The 25,014-nt window shown below is 37.7% G+C and overlaps 1 protein-coding gene across 1 annotated transcript in view; it reads right to left on the bottom strand.

The window, feature by feature from the left end:
* The window catches only part of LOC128688710 (chloride channel protein 7), an 85,214-nt gene that overhangs the window by 24,311 nt on the left and 35,889 nt on the right, over window positions 1-25,014 (bottom strand). Inside the window, exons 2-7 of the mRNA XM_053776698.2 lie at window positions 20,835-20,994; window positions 20,190-20,328; window positions 12,374-12,467; window positions 8,038-8,207; window positions 6,814-6,993; window positions 6,532-6,621 (exon numbers count right to left, since the gene is read on the bottom strand). Of these exons, the coding sequence (XP_053632673.2) occupies window positions 6,532-6,621; window positions 6,814-6,993; window positions 8,038-8,207; window positions 12,374-12,467; window positions 20,190-20,328; window positions 20,835-20,994 (833 nt within the window). The remainder of the gene's footprint in view (window positions 1-6,531; window positions 6,622-6,813; window positions 6,994-8,037; window positions 8,208-12,373; window positions 12,468-20,189; window positions 20,329-20,834; window positions 20,995-25,014) is intronic.

The raw sequence follows: 25,014 nt of genomic DNA, 5'->3' as shown, positions 1-25,014 counted from the left end.
CATTTTATCGCTCTGGGATGCTTAAATATCATAGAACATATGTGTAGGTGGCGTGGCCTGGTATGGTAGCCCAGCTGACTACCGTACATACCACACTTGATTTTTTACAATAAATACTACTCATCTCACCCTAGATTAAGACTACAAATATTTTAAGATAAGTAATGAGTAAACTGTATATGCATTTTATTGCTCTGGGATGCTGAAATGTAATAGAATATTATGTGGCCTGGTATGGTAGCCCGGCTGACTACCATACATACCACACTTGATTTTTTACAATAAATACTACTCATCTCACCCTAGATTAAGACTACAAATATTTTAAGGTAAGTAATGAGTAAACTGTATATGCATTTTATCACTCTGGGATGCTTAAATGTGATAGAATATTATGTGTAGGTGGGGTGGCCTGGTATGGTAGCCCGGCTAACTACCATACATACCACACTTGATTTCTTACAATAAATACTACTTGTCTCACCCTAGATTAAGACTATAAATATTTTAACCCTTTGAGGGTCCGTCCCGTAGATCTACGGCTTTACGTTCAGGGTCCAAACCGTAGATCTACGTCATGAGCTCAGCTCACTCTGATAAACTGTGAGTGGTACATTTGGGCCTAGATATGAGAGAATACATCTATGTGGTATGTGTGCACCACATAAAACAGATCCTGCAGCATGCTGTGTATAATGAGAGAAAAAACTGAAATCATGATTTTTCGATTAAAACAGCGACTTTGCAGTGCTTTTTCGTATGTTTTTTATAGTTCTATTTGCGATTTCTTGGTCTCATTTGATAGAATGGAAGACATATTACAGAAATAGAGATGATTTTGATTGGTTTTAGCACTGGAAATGGCTTGAAACTGAGCTCAAAGTAGCAGAAATGTTAAATTTTTGCCGATATTCAAGAGTAAACAAACGACCTCACGCGTCTAATACACGCCAGCTGGTGGGTCTAATATGCATTCACAAATATGGTGATGATATTTATACAATTATTACATTATTGCATAACAGTAAATCTTCTATTTTTTGGTGTGAATAAAAATTAATTATGTGAATAAAAAATCAAAATGGAATTTATTTGTAAAGCCTCAAAACGTAACTAATGAACAGAGAAAATGTTAGTTTAGTTCCAGGAATACCTACATTGTTTATTCTGGACCCTATTTTGAAATTGGAATATTTTGAACTTTGTGTTAAATTGGCCAAATTAACAATTTCTGATCACTTTAATTTGTAGTTGAAACAGTTGACTTGGCGATTTCTTGTGCTCAATCGATAGAATAGAAGTAATACTAGTGAAATAGCTAAGAATTTTGTTGACTGGAATAATGTAATTGGCCTAAAATGGGAGTCAAAGTCGGCAAAATCGCCGATTCGTAAATATCGCTGACACATCAAAATTCGCGAGAGCATAATTTCGTCAATTTTCCATCAAATTTCGTACTTTTTGTTTTATTACCTTCACAAAAAGATTCTCTACCATTTCATAAGAAAAAATAACAATTTTTTTTTTTGAAAATTCTTGGACACTGGGGCACCACTTCAGATTTGGGCCTTGGACCCTGAAGGGGTTAAGGTAAGTAATGAGTGCACTATGTGTGTATTGTAATTTTTTATTGTTTTTTGATGCCTGGTTGTATTGCTAACTTAATATATGTTAGTGTAAACTTGTTATTTAGCATTTGTATGCATTTATAAGTGGAAAAAAAGGGTGTTCCACTTTACGGCGATTTCCGTTTTACGGCAGTAGCCTGGAACCTAACCTGCCGTATAAGTGGGGCCCTACTGTACATGTACTTGTAACATCTGCCACATTGCTTCCCTATCCACTCTATCATATGCCTTTCCTAAATCCATAAATGCAATAAAATCTTCCCTTTATCTAAATACTGTTCACATATATTCTTCAATGTAAACACTTGATCTACACATCCCCTACCCACTCTAAAACCTCCTAGCTCATCCGCAATCCTACATTCTGTCTTACCTCTAATTCTTTCAATAATAACCCTACTGTACACTTTTCCTGGTATACTCAGTAAACTTATTCCTCTATAATTTTTACAATCTCTTTTGTCTCCCTTTTATATAAAGGAACTATACATGCTCTCTGTCAATCCCTAGGTACCTTCCCCTCTTTTCAAACATTTATTAAACAAAAATACCAACCACTCCAACACTATATCCCCCATGCTCTTAAGATTTCTGTCATGATCCCGTCAGTTCCAGCTGCTTTACTCCCTTTCATTCTACATATTGCCTCACGCACCTCCCCCACACTCAAATCCTGCTCTTCTTCACTCCTACACGATGGTATACCTCCCTAGCCAGTGCATGAAAGTACCGCTTCCCTTTCTTTGTCAACATTTCAAAGTTCCTCAAAATATTCTCACCATCTTCCCAATACTTCTGTCTCCCCATGTACTAACTCCCCTACTCTGTTTTTAACTGACATATCCATTCGTTCCCTAGGCTTTCTTAACTTGTTTAACTCGCTCCAAAATTTTTTTCTTATTTTCATTAAAATTTCTAGACAGTGCCTTTCCCACTCTATCACCTGCTCTCCTTTTGCACTCTCTCACCACCATCTTCACCTTTCTTTTACTCTCCATATACTCTACTTTTCGTATAACACTTCTGCTTTGAAAAAACCTCCCATAAGCTACCTTTTTCTCTTTGATCACACACTTTACTTCATCATTCCACCAATCACTCCTGTTTCCTCCTGCACTCACCCTCCTATAACCACAAACTTCTGCCCCACATTGTAATACTGCATATTTAAAACTATGCCAACCCTCTTCAACCCCCCCACTACTCATACTTGCACTATCCCACATTTCTGCCAATAGTTGCTTATATCTCACCTGAATTTCCTCCTCCCTAAGTTTATACACTTTCACCTCCCTCTTACTTGTTGTTGTCATTTTCCTCTTGTCCAATCTACTTCATACTCTAACTGTAGCTACAAGTAAATAATGATCCGATATATCAGTTGCCCCTCTATAAACGTGTACATCCTGGAGCCTACCCATCAGCCTTTTATCCACCAATACACAATCTAATAAACTACTTCCATTACGTGTTATATCATACCATGTATATTTATTTATCCTCTTTTTCATAAAATATGTATTACTAAATACCAAACCTCTTTCTACACACAGCTCAATTAAAGGCTCCCCATTTACATTTACCCCAGGCACCCCAAATTTACCTACTATTCCCTCCACAACATTTTTACCCACTTTAGTACTGAAATCCCCAACCACAAGTACTCTCACACTTGGTTCAAAACTCCCCATGCATTTACTCAACATTTCCCAAAATCTCTCTCTCTCTCCTCTACACTTCTCTCTTCTCCAGGTGTATATACGCTTACTATAACCCACTTTTCATATCCAACCTTTATTTTACTCCACATAATCCTTGAATTAATACATTTATAGTCCCTCTTTTCCTTCCATAGCTTATCCTTCAACATTATTACTACTCTTTCTTAAGCTCTAACTCTATTTGAAACCCCTGACCTAATCCCATTTATTCCTCTCCACTGAAACTCTCCCACCCCATTCAGCTTTGTTTCACTTAAAGCCAGGACATCCAGCTTCTTCTCATTCATAACATCCACAATCATCTCTTTCTTATCATCCGCACAACATCCACGCACAGACATCCCACTTTTTTTGACAATTTTCTTCTTCTTACTTTTAGTAATTATTACAGGAAAAGGGGTTACTAGCCCATTGTTCCCAGCATTTTAGTTGACTTTTACAACACGCATGGCTTACGGAGGAAAGATTCTTATTCCACTTCCCCATGGATATAAAAGGAAAAGTAATAAGAACAAGAACTATTAAGATAAAATCAAAGAAAACTCAGATGAGTGTGTACATAAGCGTGTACATGTATGTGTAATGTGATCTAAGTATAAGTAGAAGTAGCAAGACGTACTTGTAATCTAGCATATTTATGAAACAGACAAAAGACACCAGCAATCCTACCATCAAGTAGAACAATTACAGGCTTTCATTTTACATTCACTTGGTAGGACAGTAGTACCTCCCTGGGTGGTTGCTGTCTACCAACCTACTACATGCAGTGTGTGCACAGTATAAAAAAAACCCTGCAGCAAGCAGTGCATAATGAGAAAAAAAAAAACTCCGACCGTGTCTTTGGATTAAAACGCCGACTTTGAGGTGTATTTTCGTATAGCTTTTATAGCTATGTTGTCGTTTTCGTAGTCACATAGAATGGAAAACATATTATAGAAATGGAGGTTATTTTGATTGGTTTTCCTATGAAAAGGACCTTGAACTGGAGCTCAAAGTAGGGGGAACTGTTTGATTTTTGCCGATGTTCAAGAGTAAAGAAATGACGTCACTGTCCAATAAATGTCCAACTAGCCATTCTAATATGCAGTCATGAATGGGCTGACATTATTTATGCAATTATTACAATATTGCAATAGTCTGCATAGCAGTAAATCTTCTATTTTTTGTTTGAATAAAAATTCAAAATAGAAAGCAAGAGTAATATCAGAGGGGCCTGGAGACGTGACTGATGAACAAAAAAAATATTATTTTAGAGCCAGGAATGTCTGCATTGTTCATTCTGGACCCTATTTTGAAATTAGCATATTTTTTAATTTGTGTGAAATTGGCCAAATTGCCAATTTCTGACCGCTTTATTGGGTAGTAGAAATCGGTAAATAGGCAATGTCTTGTACTCAATCGATAGAACAAATGGAGTTCTCAAGAAATAGCTATGAGTTTGGTCAACTGGAACAATGGAATTAGCCAAAAGTAGGGCTCAAAGTGGGCAAAATAGCCGATTCGTAAATATCGCCGAGGTCGCTAACTTCGCGAGAGCGTAATTCCATAAGTTTTCCATCAAATTTCATACTTTTGGTGTCATTATTATCGGAAAAGATTCTCTATCTTTTCATAAGAAATTTTTTTTTTTTTTTAAATTTCGGCGACCCTGAGAACAAGTCTCGGAGAGGGCCTGGCAACCCTGAAAAGGCTAAGGAATGGAGAGAATTGTTGAGAATAGAAAGATTGGAAATATAGGGAAGGCAGAGGACAGAAGAGTTCCTAGGAGTAGAGAGTTTGGAGAGAAGAAAGTCCGTTTAGCACGTGAGAAGGCAGAGTATGAAATGGGAAGGGTAGCCAAGACGATAAAATGAATTATGAAGAGTGGAAATTTCTTTTTCAAGGAACTGAGGATCACAAATGTGGAGAGCATGGAGATAGAAAGAAATAAGAACACTTTTCTTGACAAATGAAGCATGTTAAGTAGTGAATGTACACGCCACTGCATGGGCTTGTGGCACACAAAAAAAGCAAAACCTTTATGTACATTCTCTGCTTTTCTTATCATGCTTCCTGTCAAGAAAAGTGTTCTTATTTCTCTCTATCTCCATGCTCTCCACATTTGTGATCCTCAGTTCCTTGAATAAGAAATTTCCACTCTTTGTAATTCATTTTCTCGTCTTGGCTACCCTTCCCATTTCATAGACTCTGCCTTCTCATGTGCTAAACAGACTTTCTTCTCTCCCAAACTCTCTACTCCTGGGAACTCTCCTGTCCTCTGCCTTCCCTGTATTTCCAATCTTTCTAATCTCAACAATTCTCTTCGTTCCTTAGAATCAAACTTACTTTTCATCAGACTCACACTCTCTTCACCAATCTAGTTCATACATCTCCTCCCTCTATAGATGCTCCTGGTGTCTACTCTATTTCCTGTTCCTCTTGTCCTCTTGAGTACTTTGGAGAAAGTGTCCGTTCTCTTTCTGACAGACTCAAGGAGCACAAAAGTAGTGCAAGGCTTGCCGACACCAACAATGCTCTTTTTTGTCATGTCAGAGATCACAGTCGTCCTAGTAACTGGCCTTCTGATAAAACTGTCTACCCCACTTCTAACCTTCACAGTTGCCATCTGGTTGAATCCTCTCTTATACACAACCTACCTTCTATGATCTTAGTCCTGGCTTTGTCTCTGTAGATGCCTTCCTTTCCCATTACACTGTAAAATGCTCCAAACTTCAGAACACTCATGACTTAACATGATTCTTTTTTCTCCTTCTCCTTCTTCTTCCCATTTCCTCTTTCTCCTTTGGGTTTTCTTTCTTCTGCCTTGGGTGTTTGGTCCATTATTATTTTTTAAATCTCTGTGTTTTTGTTCCGACCCTTCATTGACTCCTAGCTCCCTTGCAGTGCTCCTCTTTCTTAATCTTCAACTGACTCCACCACCATTACTACTACTACCTCTTTTCTTCCTTTCCTACTACCTCTCTTGTCCTCTCCCTATCTGCTGGCCTATATAAACTCCCTCATTCTCTCCTTTCTGTGAGTGTGACTTTGTAAATGGTCCAAGTCAGACAGAAATGTTGTTGTAAGCTCCCCTCTCCTATATGCAAGTTATTTGTGTAAGAAAGCTTTTATAAACTTTACAGAACTACTATCATGTTCAGATGAGCAATAACCAAGCATCCAGCAGAACTGGAAGAGCTTACCTCAGTTGCATAGATATTGTTTGACAGAGGAGGAGCATTCCAAGCCATAATAGGGACACCCTGCATTTGAATATGGATGTCATATAGACCCTGGAATATTTTCATGGGTTAAATATTAGGGTTGTGTTACCAATCAGCACCATTAATTCATGTTTCAAAATATTCAATACAGCATTTATAAAAGTTAAGAAGAGTTAAAAGTAACTGAATAAACAAGCTAAATAAAATCAGTCCATACAATTCTAACATTTTTTCATGGACCTATGAGGCAATTTTACAAACCTCTGTAAAGAAATCTCCAACCCATTTAGCTACCATAAGAACAATCATCAGAGGTAAGCCAAATGTTATGTTACCCACACACTCCATTAGGATTACAGTCAAACTTAGAGTCATCCGTACAACACCGCCAAGCATGGCTCCAGCTCCAACCAGCGCGTATTTACCTTCATCTGGCCATTGCTGAAAGAAGGTCCTATATATAATTTTACCATATTTTAAGTTTAGCCCTGTATCAGGCATGAATGTTATGCAGAGGGTCCCGAGTACAAAAATTAAAAAATAGTGTGGGGTCACTATCAGAGTGCTGAGGAATGGTGAGGTGGTTTGCACATTTAAAGAAGAAGCAAAATAGGATGACTTGAGGGTATATAAATCTGTAGTGAAGGAAGGGCAGGGTAGGGGGTCACCCTTGGAAATGTTGGAGAGAAGGGGGTACAAAAGGTTTTGTGTGCTAGAGGCTTCAACATTCAGCAAGGAGTATGAGAATGTGTTAGATGGGAGTGAGTAGAAGCAAATGGTTTTTGGGATCTGACAAAGTGTTGGAGTGTGAATAAGGTAACCTTCTATGAAGAGATTCAGGGAAACCAGTTACCTGGACTTGTCCTGGAGGTGAGAAGTACAGTGCCTGCACTCTAAAGGAGGGGTAGGGATATTTGCAGTGTTGAAGGGACACCTGAACTGTAGTATCTACTCGCCTCTGACAAGACAGTGATAAAGTGAATGATGGTGAAAGTGTTTCTTTTTTTTGGGTCATCCTGTCTCAGTGGGAGATGGCCAGTGTGATAAAAAAAAAAGGGGGAAAAGCAAAATGATGGTGCAATCATTGAATGATGGTAAAAGTTTCTTTTTTTTAGGGGGGGGGAGGAGGTCACCCTGCCTTGGTGGGAGATGGCCAACGTATTGACGTATTGGCAGTTTGGAGGGATATGTTGTATATCTTTATATATGCTTCTAAACTGTTGTATCTGGGTGCCTCTACAAAAACAGTGATCATGTATGATTGAGGTGAAAGTGTTGAATGATGATGAAAGTATTTTCTTTTTGAGGATTTTCTTTCTTTTTGGGCCACCCTGCCTCAGTGGGAGATGGCCGACTTGTTGAGGGGGAAAAAAAAAACACTATACAAGTTTACAAATAAAATAGTTCCATTTTATGGGCTACAATGAGACAGAAAATTAAAACAATTAACTATGTGATAAACAAAAGAATACAATGGTGAACAACCTGATCAGGAAAGAAGAGTGACATGAGCTTTCCAACAAGCCGACCCCAAGCTGCTCCACACAGCAGAGTTGGGATAAAAACTCCAGAAGGAATTCCCAGGCCATACGTCCAACATGCCAAGAAGAAGTAACACACAAAGAACACACCTATGGTTGACCATTGATATGAGTCTATGAAAAATAAAAGAAAAGTAAATTATTAACAAAGGAATGTCAAAATATATACAGTATTGTACATGGTACATGATTATTGATACCAATCTGATAATTATCATTATCTTAAGTTATTCAAGATAATTTCACAATAACATTGTGTAATGATGTTGATTTCAGTATGTTTGAGGTTCTTGATAATATGATGTCAGAAGTCTTATGAGAGGAATTCCCTTTTTAATTTTGGGGAAAGAGCAGTGTCCTCAGGCCCAGTGTTTCAAGAGAATAATAGCATCAAATGATTTTGTCAGAACTGGTTAGCATTTTGTAAAGTTGTCTGCTCCTCACATCAGTGTAATAACCCGAGTGTAATATTAGTCTATTTGATTAGCTAATATACTTTTATATCCTGACGATCTGTTGGAGTGTGAGCAGGGTAATATTTAGTGAAGGGATTCAGGGAAACCGGTTATTTTCATATAGTCGGACTTGAGTCCTGGAAATGGGAAGTACAATGCCTGCACTTTAAAGGAGGGGTTTGGGATATTGGCAGTTTGGAGGGATATGTGGTGTATCTTTATACGTATATGCTTCTAAACTGTTGTATTCTGAGCACCTCTGCAAAAACAGTGATAATGTGTGAGTGTGGTGAAAGTGTTGAATGATGATGAAAGCATTTTCTTTCTGGGGATTTTCTTTCTTTTTTTGGGTCACCCTGCCTCGGTGGGAGACGGCCGACTTGTTGAAAAAAAAAAAATTTTATGTTGATTAAGTATACTCTTATTACTGAACATTCCTACATAGGCTCCCTATTGAGAACAAACAACTTTCCTTCTTGAATTTATATGTGTTGTTTTCCCCTTTCTCTTTCCTTCACATTTGTTGGAGTTTATGTGGGGATTAGTTATCTCTACCAGCCATTCAGGAGTACCACTCATCTCTCACCTCAACCTGTCTCACCTGCTAACCATCATCCTATTCAGCCTTGAATGATGCACACCTCATTTGCTCCCTTACACACAGCCTGTCTACTCTCTCATAATTACACTTCCCTCAAGCACATTCTTCCAAATATGACACTTAACCCTGTCAGGGTGGGTCCCGTAATACTACAGCTTTGAAGCATGGGTTGGTCCCCGTGCTCTACGTGACAAGCTCAGCTCACTCAAACTGTGAGCGGTAAATTTGGGTCTAGTTATGAGTGAATGGGTCTATGTGGTAAGTGTGTACCATATAAAAAAATCCTGCAGCATGCAATACATAATGGAAAAAAACTGCTATGTTTTTGGTTTAAAACAGCAACTTTGCAGTGTATTTTCATAAGATTTTTATGGTTGTATTTTTGGTTTCTTGGTCTCATTTGATAGAACAGAAAATATATTACAGAAGTAGATATGATTTTGACTGGTTTCAGGACTGTCAGTAGCTTGAAATTGAGCTCAAATTAGCGGAAATGTTCGATTATTGCCAATATTCCAAAGTACACAAATTGCGTCATTCTTCCAATATACATCCAATTGGTCAGTCTAATACGTATTCACCAATGTGGTGACATTATTTACACAATTACAATAATGCAGTAATTAGTCTGCATAACACTAAATTTTCTATTTTTTGTCTGAATAAAAATTCAAAATGGAAAGTAAGCATAATATAAGAGAGGCCTAGGGACGTAACTAATGAACAGTGGAAATGTTTTTTAGTGCCAGAAATGTCTACATTGTTTATTCTGGACCCTATTTTGAATTTGCAAATTTTTGAATTTTGTGTTAAAGTGGCCAAATTACTGATTTCTGATCACTTTACTGGGTAACTGAAATACGTAAATAGGCAGTGTCTTGTGCTCATTTCATAGAATAGAAGGAATACTAGCGAAATAGCTACAAATCTGGCTGACTGTAACAATGAAATTGGGCAAAAATAGGGCTCAAATTGGGTGAAATTGCCAATACAGTGGACCCCCGGTTAACGATTTTAATCCGTGCAAGAGGGATAATTGTTATGCGAAATAATCGTTATGCGAATGAATTTTCCCCATAAGAAATAATGGAAATAAAATTAATCCGTGCAAGACGCCCAAAAGTATGAAAAAAATTTTTTTTTACCACATGAAATGTTAATTTTAATACACACAAACTGAAAAAGGCATGCACAATTACATGACACTTACTTTTATTGAAGATCTGGTGATGATTGATGGGATGGGAGGAGGGGAGAGCATTATCTTCTTACTGTTTAGAAGGGGAATCCCCTTCCATTACGACTTGAGGTAGCAAGTCCTTTTCCGGGGTTACTTCCCTTCTTCTTTTAATGCCACTAGGACCAGCTTGAGAGTCACTGGACCTCTGTCGCACAACAAATCTGTCCATAGAGCTCTGTACCTCCCGTTCCTTTACGATTTGTCTAAAATGGGCCACAACATTGTCATTGAAATAGTCACCAGCACGGCTTGCAACAGCTGTGTCAGGGTGATTTTCATCTATAAAGGTTTGCAGTTCAACCCACTGTGCACACATTTCCTTAATCTTTGAAGTAGGCACAATGGATTCCACAACTGGCATAGGCTTCTCAGGGTTAGCCCCAAACCCTTCAAAATCTTTCTTAATTTCCATACTAATTCTCACCCTTTTTACCACAGGGTTGGCACTAGAAGCTTTCTTGGGGCCCATGGTCACTTATTTTCCAGAAACAGCACCGAAAACACTGTAATAATACGAAATATTCCGAGTGTATGCTTGGATGTTACCGCGGAGGCTGGCTGGTAAACAATGGGACGGCCGGCACATGTGAGGCTGGCTGAGGGCACATTGGACGCGTCTCGGACGAAAATCGGTAAGCGGGTTTTTAATCGGTATGCGCGGCAAAAATTTTGCGATAAAAGTAATCGGTATGCGGAAAAATCGCTATGTGATGCCATCGTTATGCGGGGGTCCACTGTATGTAAATATCGCAGAGACCGCTAGCTTTGCGAAAGCGTAATTCCGCAAGTTTTCCATTAAATTTCGTACTTCTGGTTTCATTACCTTTGGAAAAAGATTCTTATCATTTTATGAGAAAAAAATATTTTTTCCTTTGAAATTTTTTTGACCCTGTGAGCAAGTTTGTTGACCCTGAAAGGGTTAACAAGTACATGCAGTATTATGATCAGCATTATAGCAGTATTAATTCCATTGTACTGAGATGGTTGGATTACTGACAAGAAATAAATCTAGTGTGCTCTAACTGCTGATGAAAGTAACACTTCTGGCAGAAGAATGTATCTCTTGATCTTATGCCTAAGTCAAGTAACATGAAACATTTCCTACAGGATGAGCGTGATGAAAGTGATAATCAACACAAGTGAGGAAAGGAGAATGCCAACTGTCTTCTGGACAATCTACTTGACTTCGAACGAATGCTGATTTTCAAATTCAAACGAAAAATACTGGCACAGATGAAGACAGGAAGTGTGGGTAAATAGAGCCACCAAATGCAGAATTGTAAAGATTTTAAAAATAAGTCAACGGTATGCTTATTATATACTTAAGAATGGAGAGTTAATAATATTTATAAGATGCCTGAGAATCTGAGAACTGGATACTTAGGTATTATTTTAAAAGTGTTAATACTATTTATGAGTACAGTATAATTGGGTTGATTAAAATTCCAATTATCAATAATATTTTTACATTTACACCAATCCCAGGTGTCAAGAATGACATGAATATACAGCCTTTAAAACAATAGTGGCAATGATGCATTAAAGTCCATAACCTGCAGCCATATTACATTTAACTATAGCATTTTTTCCATTACTGCTTCATATCTGAACAATATGATATACAGGGGTCATCAAATTATCCCTTATCAATTTTACTAAACTGTCCTGTACAATATGTACCAGAATACTGTACAATATGCAACAGAACACTGTACAATATGTACCAGAACACTGTACAATATGTACCAGAACACAGGATATGTATAAGAGGTGAGAGACTCTCAGTATATGCAAATTGATTTAATTCCTATTGCAGAAATTAAGGCATTCTTTAGAATAGTCTACAGGTGAAATATAGCCTTATGACACACCTCAGTCGATAGGTTTATAAATAAACTAATTACATAGTCATAAATGTCTTTTAAATTATTATTCTCAAGTGTACCATTCTGTAAAAAATTGTAAACATGTGCTTGATACTAACCTGGGGGATCATGAAACAAAGATCTCACACTTTTCTCAGGAGTTTGAAACCATATTGATGCAGCTGCATTTTCTTCACCATAACCACAAAACATCTGGAGAAAAGATTATAAAATATCCTCTATAACAAGGGAATGATATAAAATTTTAAAGTATGAATTAAATGAATAGGTTATGCTTCTTGTTACTATCTTTTGCAAAATAATTTGTATGTATTTGTATATAATTATAAATCAGTAGAGTAAATTATAATTTATGTTGAATTATTTCTTCATCTATTAAAATGCTGGGGCAAGGAGGAGGATGGAGGCAGTGGAAATGTTATGTTTGAGAGCAATCTGTGATGTGAATTATATACCAAGCAATTATAAGATAGAGTGAGGGTTATCAAGGTGTAACTCAGAGGGCTGAGGAAGTGTTCTTGAGGTGGCTTGGGCACCGAGAAAGGACAGAGCAGAAAAGGATGACGAGGAAGGTTTATAAATCTGGAGTGGAAGGAAGGAGAGATAGGATTCTGAGGCTCTGAGTGCTAGGGGCTTGAGTATCTAGCAGGCTTGTGCAAGCATATTAGTACAGAGTAAATGAAGAAGAATTTTTTTTTTTGGCTTGATGTGCTGTTGGAGTGTGAGAAAGGTAACATTTAAGAATGGATTTAGGAACAGACAGTTAGCCAGATTTGAGTTCTGAAAGTGGGAAGTATAAAGTCTACACTCTAAAGGAGGGCTGTTGTTATTATACTTTATAGAGTTATTGGAACTGTGATGTCCACAAACTTCTGGCAAAACAGCTACTGAATGAGTGATGGTAAATGTACTTCCTTTCTTTTGGACCACTCTACCTCAGTGGGAGACAGCCACTATGTTAAAACTCTAGTATGGTATTATGATCATGCTAAAAACAAATCTTACTTTTCAAGCTTATATGTTATACTAATTTCAAGATCCAAATAATATTTGTTATTGAGAGAATGTATAAAATCCATTAAATATAACTTAGTTCAATATACAATGATTATGAAACATTCACTTCATTAATGCATACTTGGTTACAAAAAAATAAACAGCCACTGTTACCTGGTAAGCAGGTTATATAACCCAACCTATATTAGAATACTCTGTTTTGAGGTTCTTAGCCCTTCCAGGGTTCAGACCCCAATCTGAAATTTGTCCACAGGGTCCACGAATTTTCCAAAAAAAAAAAAAAAAAAATCTTATGAAATGATAAAGAATCTTTTCTTGAAAGAATAAAACAAAAAATACAAAAACTGATGGAAAACTGGCAAAATTACACTTACGTACAGTACAGTACAGTACAGTATAGTATAGTACAGTACAGTATAGTATAGTACAGTACAGTATAGTATAGTATAGTAAAGTATAATATAGTATAGTATTAGTATAGTATTAGTATAGTATAGTAGGTTGGTAGACAGCAACCACCCAGGGAGGTACTACCATCCTGCCAAGTGAGTTTAAAAATGAAGCCTGTATTTGTTTTACATGATATTAGGGTTGCTGGTGTCTTTTTTGTCTCATAAACATGCAAGATTTCAGGTACATCTTACTACTTCTAAGTACACTTAGGTCACACTACACATACATGTACATGTTTATGTATACACACTCATCTGAGTTTTCTTTGATTTGTCTTAATACTTGTTCTTATTGCTTTTCTTTCATATCCATGGGGAAGTGGAATAAGAATCTTTCCTCCGTAAACCATGCGTGTTGTAAAAGTCAACTAAATTGCCGGGAACAATGGGCTAGTAACCCCTTTTCCCATATAACCTAATAAAAAGAAAAAGAAGAAAACCGTCAAAGTGGGATGTCTGAATGTGCGTGGATGTTGTGCGAATGATAAAAAAAAGAGATGATTGTAATGTTATGAATGAGAAGAAGCTGGATGTCCTGGCTTTAAGTGAAACAAAGCTGAAGGGGGTGGGAGAGTTTCAGAGGGGAGAAATAAATGGGATTAGGTCAAGGGTTTCAAATAGAGTTAGAGCTAAAGAAGGAGTAGCAATAATGTTGAAGGATAAGTTATGGCAGGAATAGAAGGAATATAAATGTATAAATTCAAAGATTATGTGGAGTAAAATAAGGGTTGGCTGTGAAAAGTGGGTTATACCAAGTGTTTATACACCTGGAGAAGAGTGAAGTGTAGAGGAGAGAGAAAGATTTTGGGAAATGTTTAGTTAGTTTGTGGGGAGTTTTGAACCTATTGAGAGAGTACTTGTGGTTGAGGATCTCAATGCTAAACTGGGTAAAAATGTTGTGGAGGAAGTAGTAGGTAAATCTGCAGTGCCAGGGGTAAATGAAAATGGGGAACCTTTAATTGAGTTGTGTAGAAAGAGGTTTGGTAATAAGTAATACATATTTTATGAAAAAGAGGATAAATAAGTATACAAGGTATGCTACAGCACAATGAAAGCAGTTTGTTAGATTATGTATTGGTGGATAAAAGGTTGATGAGTAAGCTTCAGGATGTACACGTTCATGGAGGGGCAACTGATATATCGGATCGTTATTTAGTTGTAGATACAGTTAGAGTAAGAGGTAGATGGGACAAAAGGAAAATGGCACAAGTAAGAGAGAGGTGAAAGTGTATAAAGTAAGGGAAGTTAGGGTGAGATATAAGCAACTATTGGCAGAAAGGTGGGCTGGTGCAAATATGAGTAGAAAGGGGATTGGGGGGGGTTGAATGGGGTTGGAATAGTTTTAAAAATGCAGTATTAGAATGTGGGGCAGAAGTTTGTGGTTATAGGAGGGTGGGTGCAGAGGGAAAGAGGAGTGACTGGTGGAATGAAGTAAAGGGTGTGATAAAAGAGAAAAAGATAGCTTATGAGAGGTTTTTACAAAGCAACAGTACTATAAGAAGAGCAGAGTATGTACAGAGTAAAAGAAAGGTGAAGAGAGTAGTGAGAGATTGCAAAAGGAGAGCAGATGTCAGAGTGGGAGAAGCACTGTCAAGAAATTTGGCAGAAAATAAGACAAAAAAAATTGGAGTGAGATAAACAAGAAACCTAGGGAATGAATGGATTTGTCAGTTAAAAACAGAGTAGGGGAGTTAGTAGATGAGGAGCTGGAGGTATTGGGTAGATGGAAGGAATATTTTGAGGAACTTTTCAATGTCGATGAAGAAAGGGAGGCAGAAATTTCATGCACTGGTCAGGGAGGTATAACATCTTTTAGGAGTGAAGAAGAGCAGAATGTGAGTGTCTGGGAGGTGCGTGAGGCATTATGAAGAATGAAAGAGGGTAAAGCAGCTGGAACTTATGGGATCATGACAGAAATGTTAAAATCAGGGGGGATATAGCATTGGAGTGGTTGGTATTTTTGTTTAATAAATGTATGAAAGAGGGGAAGGTACCTAGCGATTGGCAGAGAGCATGCATAGTTCCTTTATATAAAGGGAAGGGGGACAAAAGAGATTGTAAAATTTATAGGGGAATAAGTTTACTAAGTTGTAGGTAGTAGGTTGGTAGACAGCAACCGCCCAGGGAAGTACTACTGTCCTGCCAAGCAAGTGTAAAACGAAAGCCTGTAATTATTTTACATGATGGTAGGATTGCTGGTGTCCATTTTTCGTCTCATAAACATGCAAGGTTTCAGGTACGTCTTGCTACTTCTACTTACACTTCGGTCACACTACACATACAGGTACAAGCATATACAGTGGACCCCCGGTTAACGATATTTTTTCACTCCAGAAGTATGTTCAGGTGCCAGTACTGACCGAATTTGTTCCCATAAGGAATATTGTGAAGTAGATTAGTCCATTTCAGACCCCCAAACATACACGTACAAACGCACTTACATAAATACACTTACATAATTGGTCGCATTCGGAGGTGATTGTTATGCGGGGGTCCACTGTATGTATATACACACCCCTCTGGGTTTTCTTCCATTTTTCTTACTAGTTTTTGTTCTTGTTTATTTCCTCTTACCTCCATGGGGAAGTGGAACAGAATTCTTCCTCTGTAAGCCATGCGTGTTGTAAGAGGCGACTAAAATGCCGGAAGCAAGGGGCTAGTAACCTCTTCTCATGTATATATTACTAAATGTAAAAGGAGAAACTTTCGTTTTTCCTTTTGGGCCACCCCACCTCGGTGGGATATGGCCGGTGTGTTGAAAGAAAGAAAGAAAGTTTACTAAGTTGTAGGTAGTAGGTTGGTAGACAGCAACCGCCCAGGGAAGTACTACCGTCCTGCCAAGTGAGTGTAAAACGAAAGCCTGTAATTGTTTTACATGATGGTAGGATTGCTGGTGTCCATTTTTCTGTCTCATAAACATGCAAGGTTTCAGGTACATCTTGCTACTTCTACTTACACTTCGGTCACACTACACATACATGTACAAGCATATATATACACACCCTTCTGGGTTTTCTTATATTTTCTTACTAGTTCTTGTTAATTTTCTCTTACCTACATGGGGAAGTAGAACAGAATTCTTCCTCCGTAAGCCATGAGTGTTGTAAGAGGTGACTAAAATGCCAGGAGCAAGGGGCTAGTAACCCCTTCTCCTGTATATATTAATAAATGTAAAAAGAGAAACTTTAGTTTTTTCTTTTGGGCCACCCCGCCTCGGTGGGATACGGCTGGTATGTTGAAAGAAGAAAAGAAGAAAAAGAGAAATTTCATTTTTCCTTTTGGGCCACCCTACCTCAGTGGGATACGGCCAGTGCGTTGAAAGAAAGAAGAAGTTTACTAAGTATACCAGGAAAAGTGTACGGTAGGGTTATTATTGAGAGAATTAGAGGTAAGACAAAGTAGGATTGCAGATGAGCAAGGAGGCTTTAGAGTGGGTAGGGGATGTGTATATCTAAGTGTTTCCACTGAAGCATATATGTGAACAGTATTTTGATAAAGGTAGAGAAGTTTTCATTGCATTTATGGATTTAGAAAAGGCATATGATAGAGTGGATAGCAGAGCAATGTGGCAGATGTTGCAAGTATATGGAATAGGTAGTGAGTTACTAAATGCTTCAAAGAGTTTTTATGAGGATAGTGAGGCTCAAGGTTAGGGTGTGTAGGAGAGAGGGAGATTACCTTCCAGTAAAAGTAGGTCTAGACAGGGATGTGTAATGTTATCATGGTTGTTTAATATATTTATAGATGGGGTTGTGAAGGAGGTAAATGCTAAGGTGTTGGGGAGAGGGGGTGGGATTAAATTATGGGGAATCTAGTACAAAATGGGAGTTGATGCAGTTACTTTTGCTGATGATACTGTGCTTATGGGAGATTCTAAAGAAAAGTTGCAAAGGTTTGTGAACGAGTTTTGGGAGGGTGTGTAAAGGTAGAAAGTTGAAAGTGAACATAGATAAGAGTAAGGTGATGAGGGTATCAAATGATTTAGATAAAGAAAAATTGGATATTACAGTGGAGAGAAGAAATATGAAAGAAGTGAATGTTTTCAGATAGTACTTGGGAGTTGACGTGTCAGCGGATGGGTTTATGAATGATGAGGTTAACCACAGAATTGATGAAGGAAAAATGGTGAGTGGTGTATTGAGGTATGTGTGAAGACAAAAAACATTATCTATGGAGGCAAAGAAGGGAATGCATGAAAGTATAGTGGTACCAACACTCTTTATGTGGATGTGAAGCTTGGGTTGTAAATGCTGCAGTGAGGAGGCGGTTGGAGGCAGTTAGATGTCCTGTGGTGTAAATATTATGCAGAGATTTCATAGTGTGGAAATTAGGAGGTGTGGAGTTAATAAAAGTATTAGTCAGAAGGCTGAAGAGGGGTTGTTGAGGTGGTTTGGTCATTTAGAGAGAATGTATCAAAGCAGAATGACATGGAGAGTGTATAAATCTGTAAGGGAAGGAAGGCGGGGTAGGGGTCGTCCTCGATAAGGTTGGAGGGAGGGGGTAAAGCAGGTTTTGTGGGCGAGAGGCTTGGACTTCCAGCAAGCATGCGTGAGCGTGTTAGATAGGAGTGAATGAAGATGAATGTTTTTTGGGACCTGACGAACTGATGGAGTGTGAGCAAGGTAATACACCTACCATCCGACTTATGACCAAGTTCGGTTCCGAGAAACCGGTCCTAAGTCGAACTTTACTACTGAATATCAACATAACATTTTTGTAATGGCTTTATTTTATTGTTTTATTTTGGTATTTCATGTTTTACTTTACTTTTTATGCTCTTAGTACTGTACAGTATTTTATACTGTAAGGTTTAGGATAAACACTGTGTACAACACAAATAGTTGTTTATTTCCCAGAAGTTTGGCATAAAAAACATGGTCGTAAGTCGAGTGGTCGTAAGTCGAGTGGTCGTAAGTCGAGTGGTCGTAAGTCGAGTGGTCGTAAGTCGAGCAGGTCGTAAGTCGGATGGTAGGTGTATGTAGTGATGGGATTCAGGGAAACTGGTTATTTTTATATAGCTAGACTTGAGTACTGGAAATGGGAAGTACACTGCCTACACTTTAAAGGAGGGGTTTGGGATATTGGCAGTTTGGAGGGATATGTTATATATCTTTATATATGCTTCTAAATTGTTGTATCTAGGTGCCTCTGCAAAGGCAGTGATTATGTATGAGTGAGGTGAAAGTGTTGAATGATGATTAAAGTATTTTCTTTCTTTTTGGGTCACCCTGCCTCGGTGGGAGACCGCCGACTTGTTAAAAAAGAAAAAAAGTATACGACTTTTGCTGCGTCAGTGATATTTATGCCTCAGCGATTCTGCCCACTTTAAGTCCTATTTTAGGCCAATTACAATGTTCCAGTTGACCAAATTCTTAGCTATTTCATTAGTATGCCTTCCATTTTATCGGCTGAGCACATAAAACCGTCCAATCAACTATAGGGTCCAGAATGAACAATGCAGGCATTCCTGGCACTAAAATAACATTCCCTCTATTCATTAATTACATTTCCAGGCTTTACACATGAATGCCAGTTTGATTTTTTATTCAGACAATTTTTATTCACACCAAACAGTAAGAGATTTACTGTTATACAATATTGGAATAATTGCATAAGTAATATCAGCACATTTGTGAAAGTATATTAGACCTGCCAGCTGATGTATTGGATGTGTGGTGTGATTTCTTTACTCTTGAACATCGGCAAAAATGAAACAGTTCCGCTACTCTGAGCTGAATTTCAAGCTATTTTCAATCCTAAAACCAATCAAAATCATCTCCATTTCTGTAATATATCTTCCATTCTATCAAACAAGACCAAGAAACCATGAAAATTATAGAAAAATACACCGCAAAATCAGTTTTAAACCAAAAACACGGTCACAGTTTTGTTTTCTCATTATGCACTGTGTGCCACAGGAATTTTTTTTATATGGTGCACATTTACCACACAGACCCATTCTCTCATATCAAGACCCAAATTTACCACTCACAGCTTATCTGAGTGAGCTGAGCTCATGGCTCAGCTCACTCAGATAAGCTTCAAAGCTGTAGAACTATGGCATGGACACAAAGGGTTAATGATTACAGAAGCAATTATTCTGCTGTTAATTTAAATTTTAAAGAATAATTTGTCTTTTATTTTACTTGATGATTGCATTGAAGCAATGAATAATTTGTACTACCAGTATGATTTTTACATTTCTGCAGAAAATGTAACAAGCTACTGAGTAATTCAGGTCAAATTCATATTATAGTACTACAAGACTTCTTTTTTATACCTCAATGGCTGTCTCCTGCCACAGCAGGGTGACCCAAAGAAAAAAACCATTCATCATTCATTCAACTGCTGTCTCACCAGAAGTGTGCCAGTGTCACTAGTCATAATCACAAAAAGAATTATTCATAGAAATATATCAGACAAATTTAGTATAGCAATTACTAACCTGAATAGGATATTTGGCAGTATCAGGATCAATAATACGGCAATCATGAATTAAATATATCATAAGGAAAGCAGCTGCAGCTGTAACAAAAGCAACTATAGCTGCTTCTATTATTTTCTGCCATGGCTTATTAACGTATCTGAAAACAATAAATTTTGTACTAGCATCATCCACTTAATTATACATAATATTAGTGGAGTCAATTAGTAATCTTCCACTTTGTGGTTGAAAACAAAAGGCAAACTAGATGCAAAACTACAAGTAACAAAATTGTGATTGGAACAATTCATAACCTAACCAATAAATTGGAGATGAAAATAGGTAACATTTTGGTCAAGCCTACCCCGAAGATTTGATAATGGCCTAGGTTGGACTGAAGCATCCTGCACTCTCATCCTCTATTTCACTATTAGTTACAAAGTTGGCACAAAAATAACAGTGAAGAAGGTAAAGGAAAGCCTTTTCTCTAGCTTGTGCTGCAGCACCAGTGGATGCTTTCTTATTTTTTCCCGCACATCATCATTAACACCAGATATTTTAATAACATCCATTTACCTTGCATCCTTTGGCATATGCCATGCCAAAACCTTATGAACTAATATGAGATTTACTGAACATCAAGCAATGAAAACACCTTCTATATACCTCATCCTGAAAGCAGTCAACTTTAGATTGATATGATTGTACAAGGCTCCCAGCAGGCCTCCCATGACTCCCATCAGCAGAAAGGGAATAAATTCCCAAATTTCATAGGTCAGATCATCAAACTTGCCAAAGTTCAGGAGACCATTGTAAGCAAGCATACCTAAAAAATATATAATATATTACAGAAAGCAAGGAATGAAAAAAAAATTGAAGACTGTAGCAATTAGAAATGTGTAGAAGAGATTATTATGAATGTGGATGTAGGAAGATTGGAACAAGATAGACTGATAAAGAGGATGTATAAATCTAAGATGCAGGGAAGGTGGAGTATGGGGCATTTAAGGTAACACTAGGAGTTCGAAGCTTCAACATTCAGCTGAAATGGGCAACCACATTATTTTGAGTGAATGGTCTACTAAATTTTAACTAATGTTACAGTGTGAGCAAAAAAGTAACTATGCAGAGGCTCAGGGAAACTGGCTAGCTGGACTGAGTTTTGTATGCTCAGAAGTACAGTGCCAACATTTGAAAGAGGGATGGGAATTTTGTGCTTTCTTGGATAAACAGTGGACTGTGATGGAGGTGTTTTCTAAAAATGCAACTAAAGATCAAGAAATGATGTATGTATTTTCATTCATGGATTCTCTACCTGGGTGTGAAATGACCAATGACTAAGATACAAATTAATTAACATATGAAACTGCATACTGACTGAGTGCTGTTAATGAAATACTTGATATTACCTAAGTCATTGGAGATCTGATTGCTTGAGTACTGAAAATGGGAAGTACAATGCTTGCACTTTAAAGGAGGGGTTTAGGATGTTGGCAGTTTGGAGGGATATGTTATATATCTTTATATATGCTTCTAAACTGTTGTATCTGGGCACCTCTGCAAAGACAGTGATTATGTATGAGTGTTGAATGATGATGAAAGTATTTTCTTTTTGGGGATTTTCTTTCTTTTTGGGTCACCCTGTTTCAATGGGAGATGGCTGACTTCTTGAGAGAAAAAAAAAAAATACTACTTTATAGTCATACAATGCTATTTACAAAACTTACAAAAATAAGGTAGTTTTAAGTTAGTGAAAAATCCTATCAATGTATATTATAGAGGTTATACGTTAGAAAGCATTGAAAAAATACAAATTTTAGAGATGCAAGGTGCACTTTTCAGGCATTATTTGTATGGTAACAACAAACTTCTGTGAGAAATTTCAGCCTATTTCAAGTCCATTTACCCTGCAGCATTGTGAATGACTTTTTGTCACATTATACACCACTGAAAGTAATTAGTTATAATTTATTGGTTGTCAGGATAATAATCAAGAGTACATGGTTTATATTATTTTTGGTTGTGAAGATTGTATAATCAAATGTAAATGGGTTATATCAATCATCAACTATTTAATTTTAAACTATTACAAGTTATAAGTGAAGTCTTTCTTGGTACAGAACTTGGGCATCAGTTTCCTGGAAAATATTCTCTGCCTGATGTATCCATCTCTTGCCTTCTGTCCAGTGACTTCAGTACAAGCTTCAGTCATCAATTTTATCCATTTCTCAACAGCTTCGGTGTTGTTTGGCCACTTAGGCACCTCCAGTGGAATCTCAATAATTTTCAGAACCTGTTGATCTGATAGAAAAGCAATGAAGGGAGGCTCAGTTTTGAGTTCAGTCTTCAAGTCAATCATGGAATGATAGTTCTTTGCTTGCCACTTTAGTTTGGGAATCATTACTTTTCTTGAGCTGACAATAGGAGCCACATTGTCATTCTCTTCATCTTCACTGTCATCCTCATCATCAGTGTAGATTAAAAAATCCTCATCAACAGGATCATCAGAATCTTCTCCATCTTCATCAGAGCTCTCAGTACTTTCTTCTGTCTGCTGATTCTCTTCTCTAATTTTTCTCATCATGGAGACAGCTTTCTCTCTCACAGTCATGCCTTATCAGCACACATCCCAAACAGCAGCTGATCTGCGTGAGCAAAGGAGGAATTTCTTTGGACAGTCTTCTATACTATCTTTTCTTCACTGTTCAGATGTTTCATAAATTGCAGTGACTGGAAGACGTTCTTTGGACTGTGTGTGACATACGGGTGCAGCTTGATGTGGAACCACATTGGAGCACTGAATTTTAAAATCATAATGACGACTCTTTTCAGCTCCTGACTGGGTCTCAATGTTGCTAAATACAGCCTAAGGATCCTACTCCATAAAGTATTTCAGCTTAACACACATGGTGGACCTGGTTCAAGAGCAGCCAAGTCATCATCAACCACATATAAGAACATAAGAATGGAGGAACACTGCAGAAGGCATACTGGCCCCATGCCTTGCATGGGCCAGTAGGCCCATGAAACTCCCGTACCCAACGACACCAATCAAACCCAGCCCCTCCCACTCATATATTTGTCCAATCTCTTCTTTAAGCTACCCAAGGTCCTAGCCTCTATCACCCAACTGGGAAGATCGTTCCACGCATCTACAACTCTGTTAGAAAACCAGTACTTACCTACATCCTTTCTAAATCTAAATTTATCCAACTTAAATCCATTATTTCTGGTTCTTACCTGGTTCGACACCCTCAGTACCTTATTAATATCTCTCTTGTTTATGCCTGTCATCCACTTATACACTTCAATGATATCTCCCCTCATTCTTCGTCTCTCCAGAGAGTGGAGATTTAAGGCTTTAAGTCTATTTTCATACAGGAGATTCCTTACACAGTAAATCATTTTAGTCTTTCTTCTCTGTATGTTCTCTAATGAGTCTATATCCATCCTGTAGTAAGGGGACCAAAACTGACCAGCATAATCTAAATGAGGCCTCACTAGTGATGCATAGAGCTGTAAAATAACTTTTGGACTTCTGTTACTTATACTTCTTGAGATAAATCCAAGTAATCTGTTAGCCTTGTTGCACACACTAAGGCACTGCTGTCTTGGCTTTAGATTTCTGCTTACCATGACCTTCAAGTATTTCACATTCTGTATGATCAAGCTCTACTTCACCTAGATTATAGCTTCGAGGGTTATTTTCATTACCAAGGACTACTACTTTACACTTATCCACACTGAACTTCATCTGCCATTTTTCAGACCAAGACATTAATTTGCCCAAATCCTCCTGGAGTTCACTGCTATCCTCCTCAGAATGAATTATATGGCCTATCTTTGTATCATTAACACCCCTCCTTCAGGAGGAGTGTTAATGTTGCAGTTTAAAAACTGTAGTGTAAAGCACCCTTCTGGCAAGACAGTGAGGGAGTGAATGATGGTGAAAGTTTTTCTTTTTCGGGCCACCCTGCCTTGGTGGGAATCGGCCAGTGTGATAAAAAAAAAAAAAAAAAAAAAAAAAAAAAAAAACTTTGTATCATCAGCAAATTTACTCGTCACTCGTAATCCCTTCATCAAGGTCATTAATGTAAATTATGAACAAGAGGGGGCCTAAAACTGATCCTTGTGGAATGCCACTAGTGACTAATCCCCATTCAGATTTCACCCCATTAATGGTAACTCTCTGCTTTCTATTGGTTAGCCATGCCTCTATCCATGCTAGAACTTTACCTCCTATTCCATGAGCTGCCACTTTTCTTAAGAGGCTCTTGTGAGGTACTCTATCGAAGGCTTTACTAAAATCCAAATAAACAATATCATATTCTTTATCACTGTCAACTGCCTCAAATGTTCTATTGAAGAACGTCAATACATTTGTCAGGCAGGAACAACCTCTCGTGAATCCATGCTGAGATTCATTTATCAAGTTATGCTCTTCAAGGTGACTTTTAATAATGTCAGCTATAATTGATTCTAATAACTTGCCCACTATAGATGTCAGGCTTATTGGACGGTAATTTGAAGGAACGGACATAGCCCCTGAGTAAAAACTGACAAAAAATAGTCATTAAATAAGGAACACATTTCCAGTTCGTTATCAGTCAGCTGTCCATTACCAATTTTCAGAGGTCATACTTTTTCCTTCACCTTCGTCTTATACACTTGAAAGAACCCCTTTGGATTAGTCTTTGATTCATTAGCAACTCTAATTTCATAGTCACGTTTAGCCTTTCTAATCCCCTTTTTTACTTCTTTTTTAAGCTGGACATATTGGTCAGTAAGGTTAGCCTCTCCTCTTCTGATGCGCCTATAAATTCCCCTTTTCTCCCCTAATAGATGC

Source organism: Cherax quadricarinatus, chromosome 13, assembly GCF_038502225.1.
Source record: "Cherax quadricarinatus isolate ZL_2023a chromosome 13, ASM3850222v1, whole genome shotgun sequence".
Lineage (NCBI taxonomy): Eukaryota > Metazoa > Arthropoda > Malacostraca > Decapoda > Parastacidae > Cherax > Cherax quadricarinatus.
Note: the sequence above shows the minus strand (reverse complement) of the source record. Positions and strands in the feature narration are given on the sequence as shown.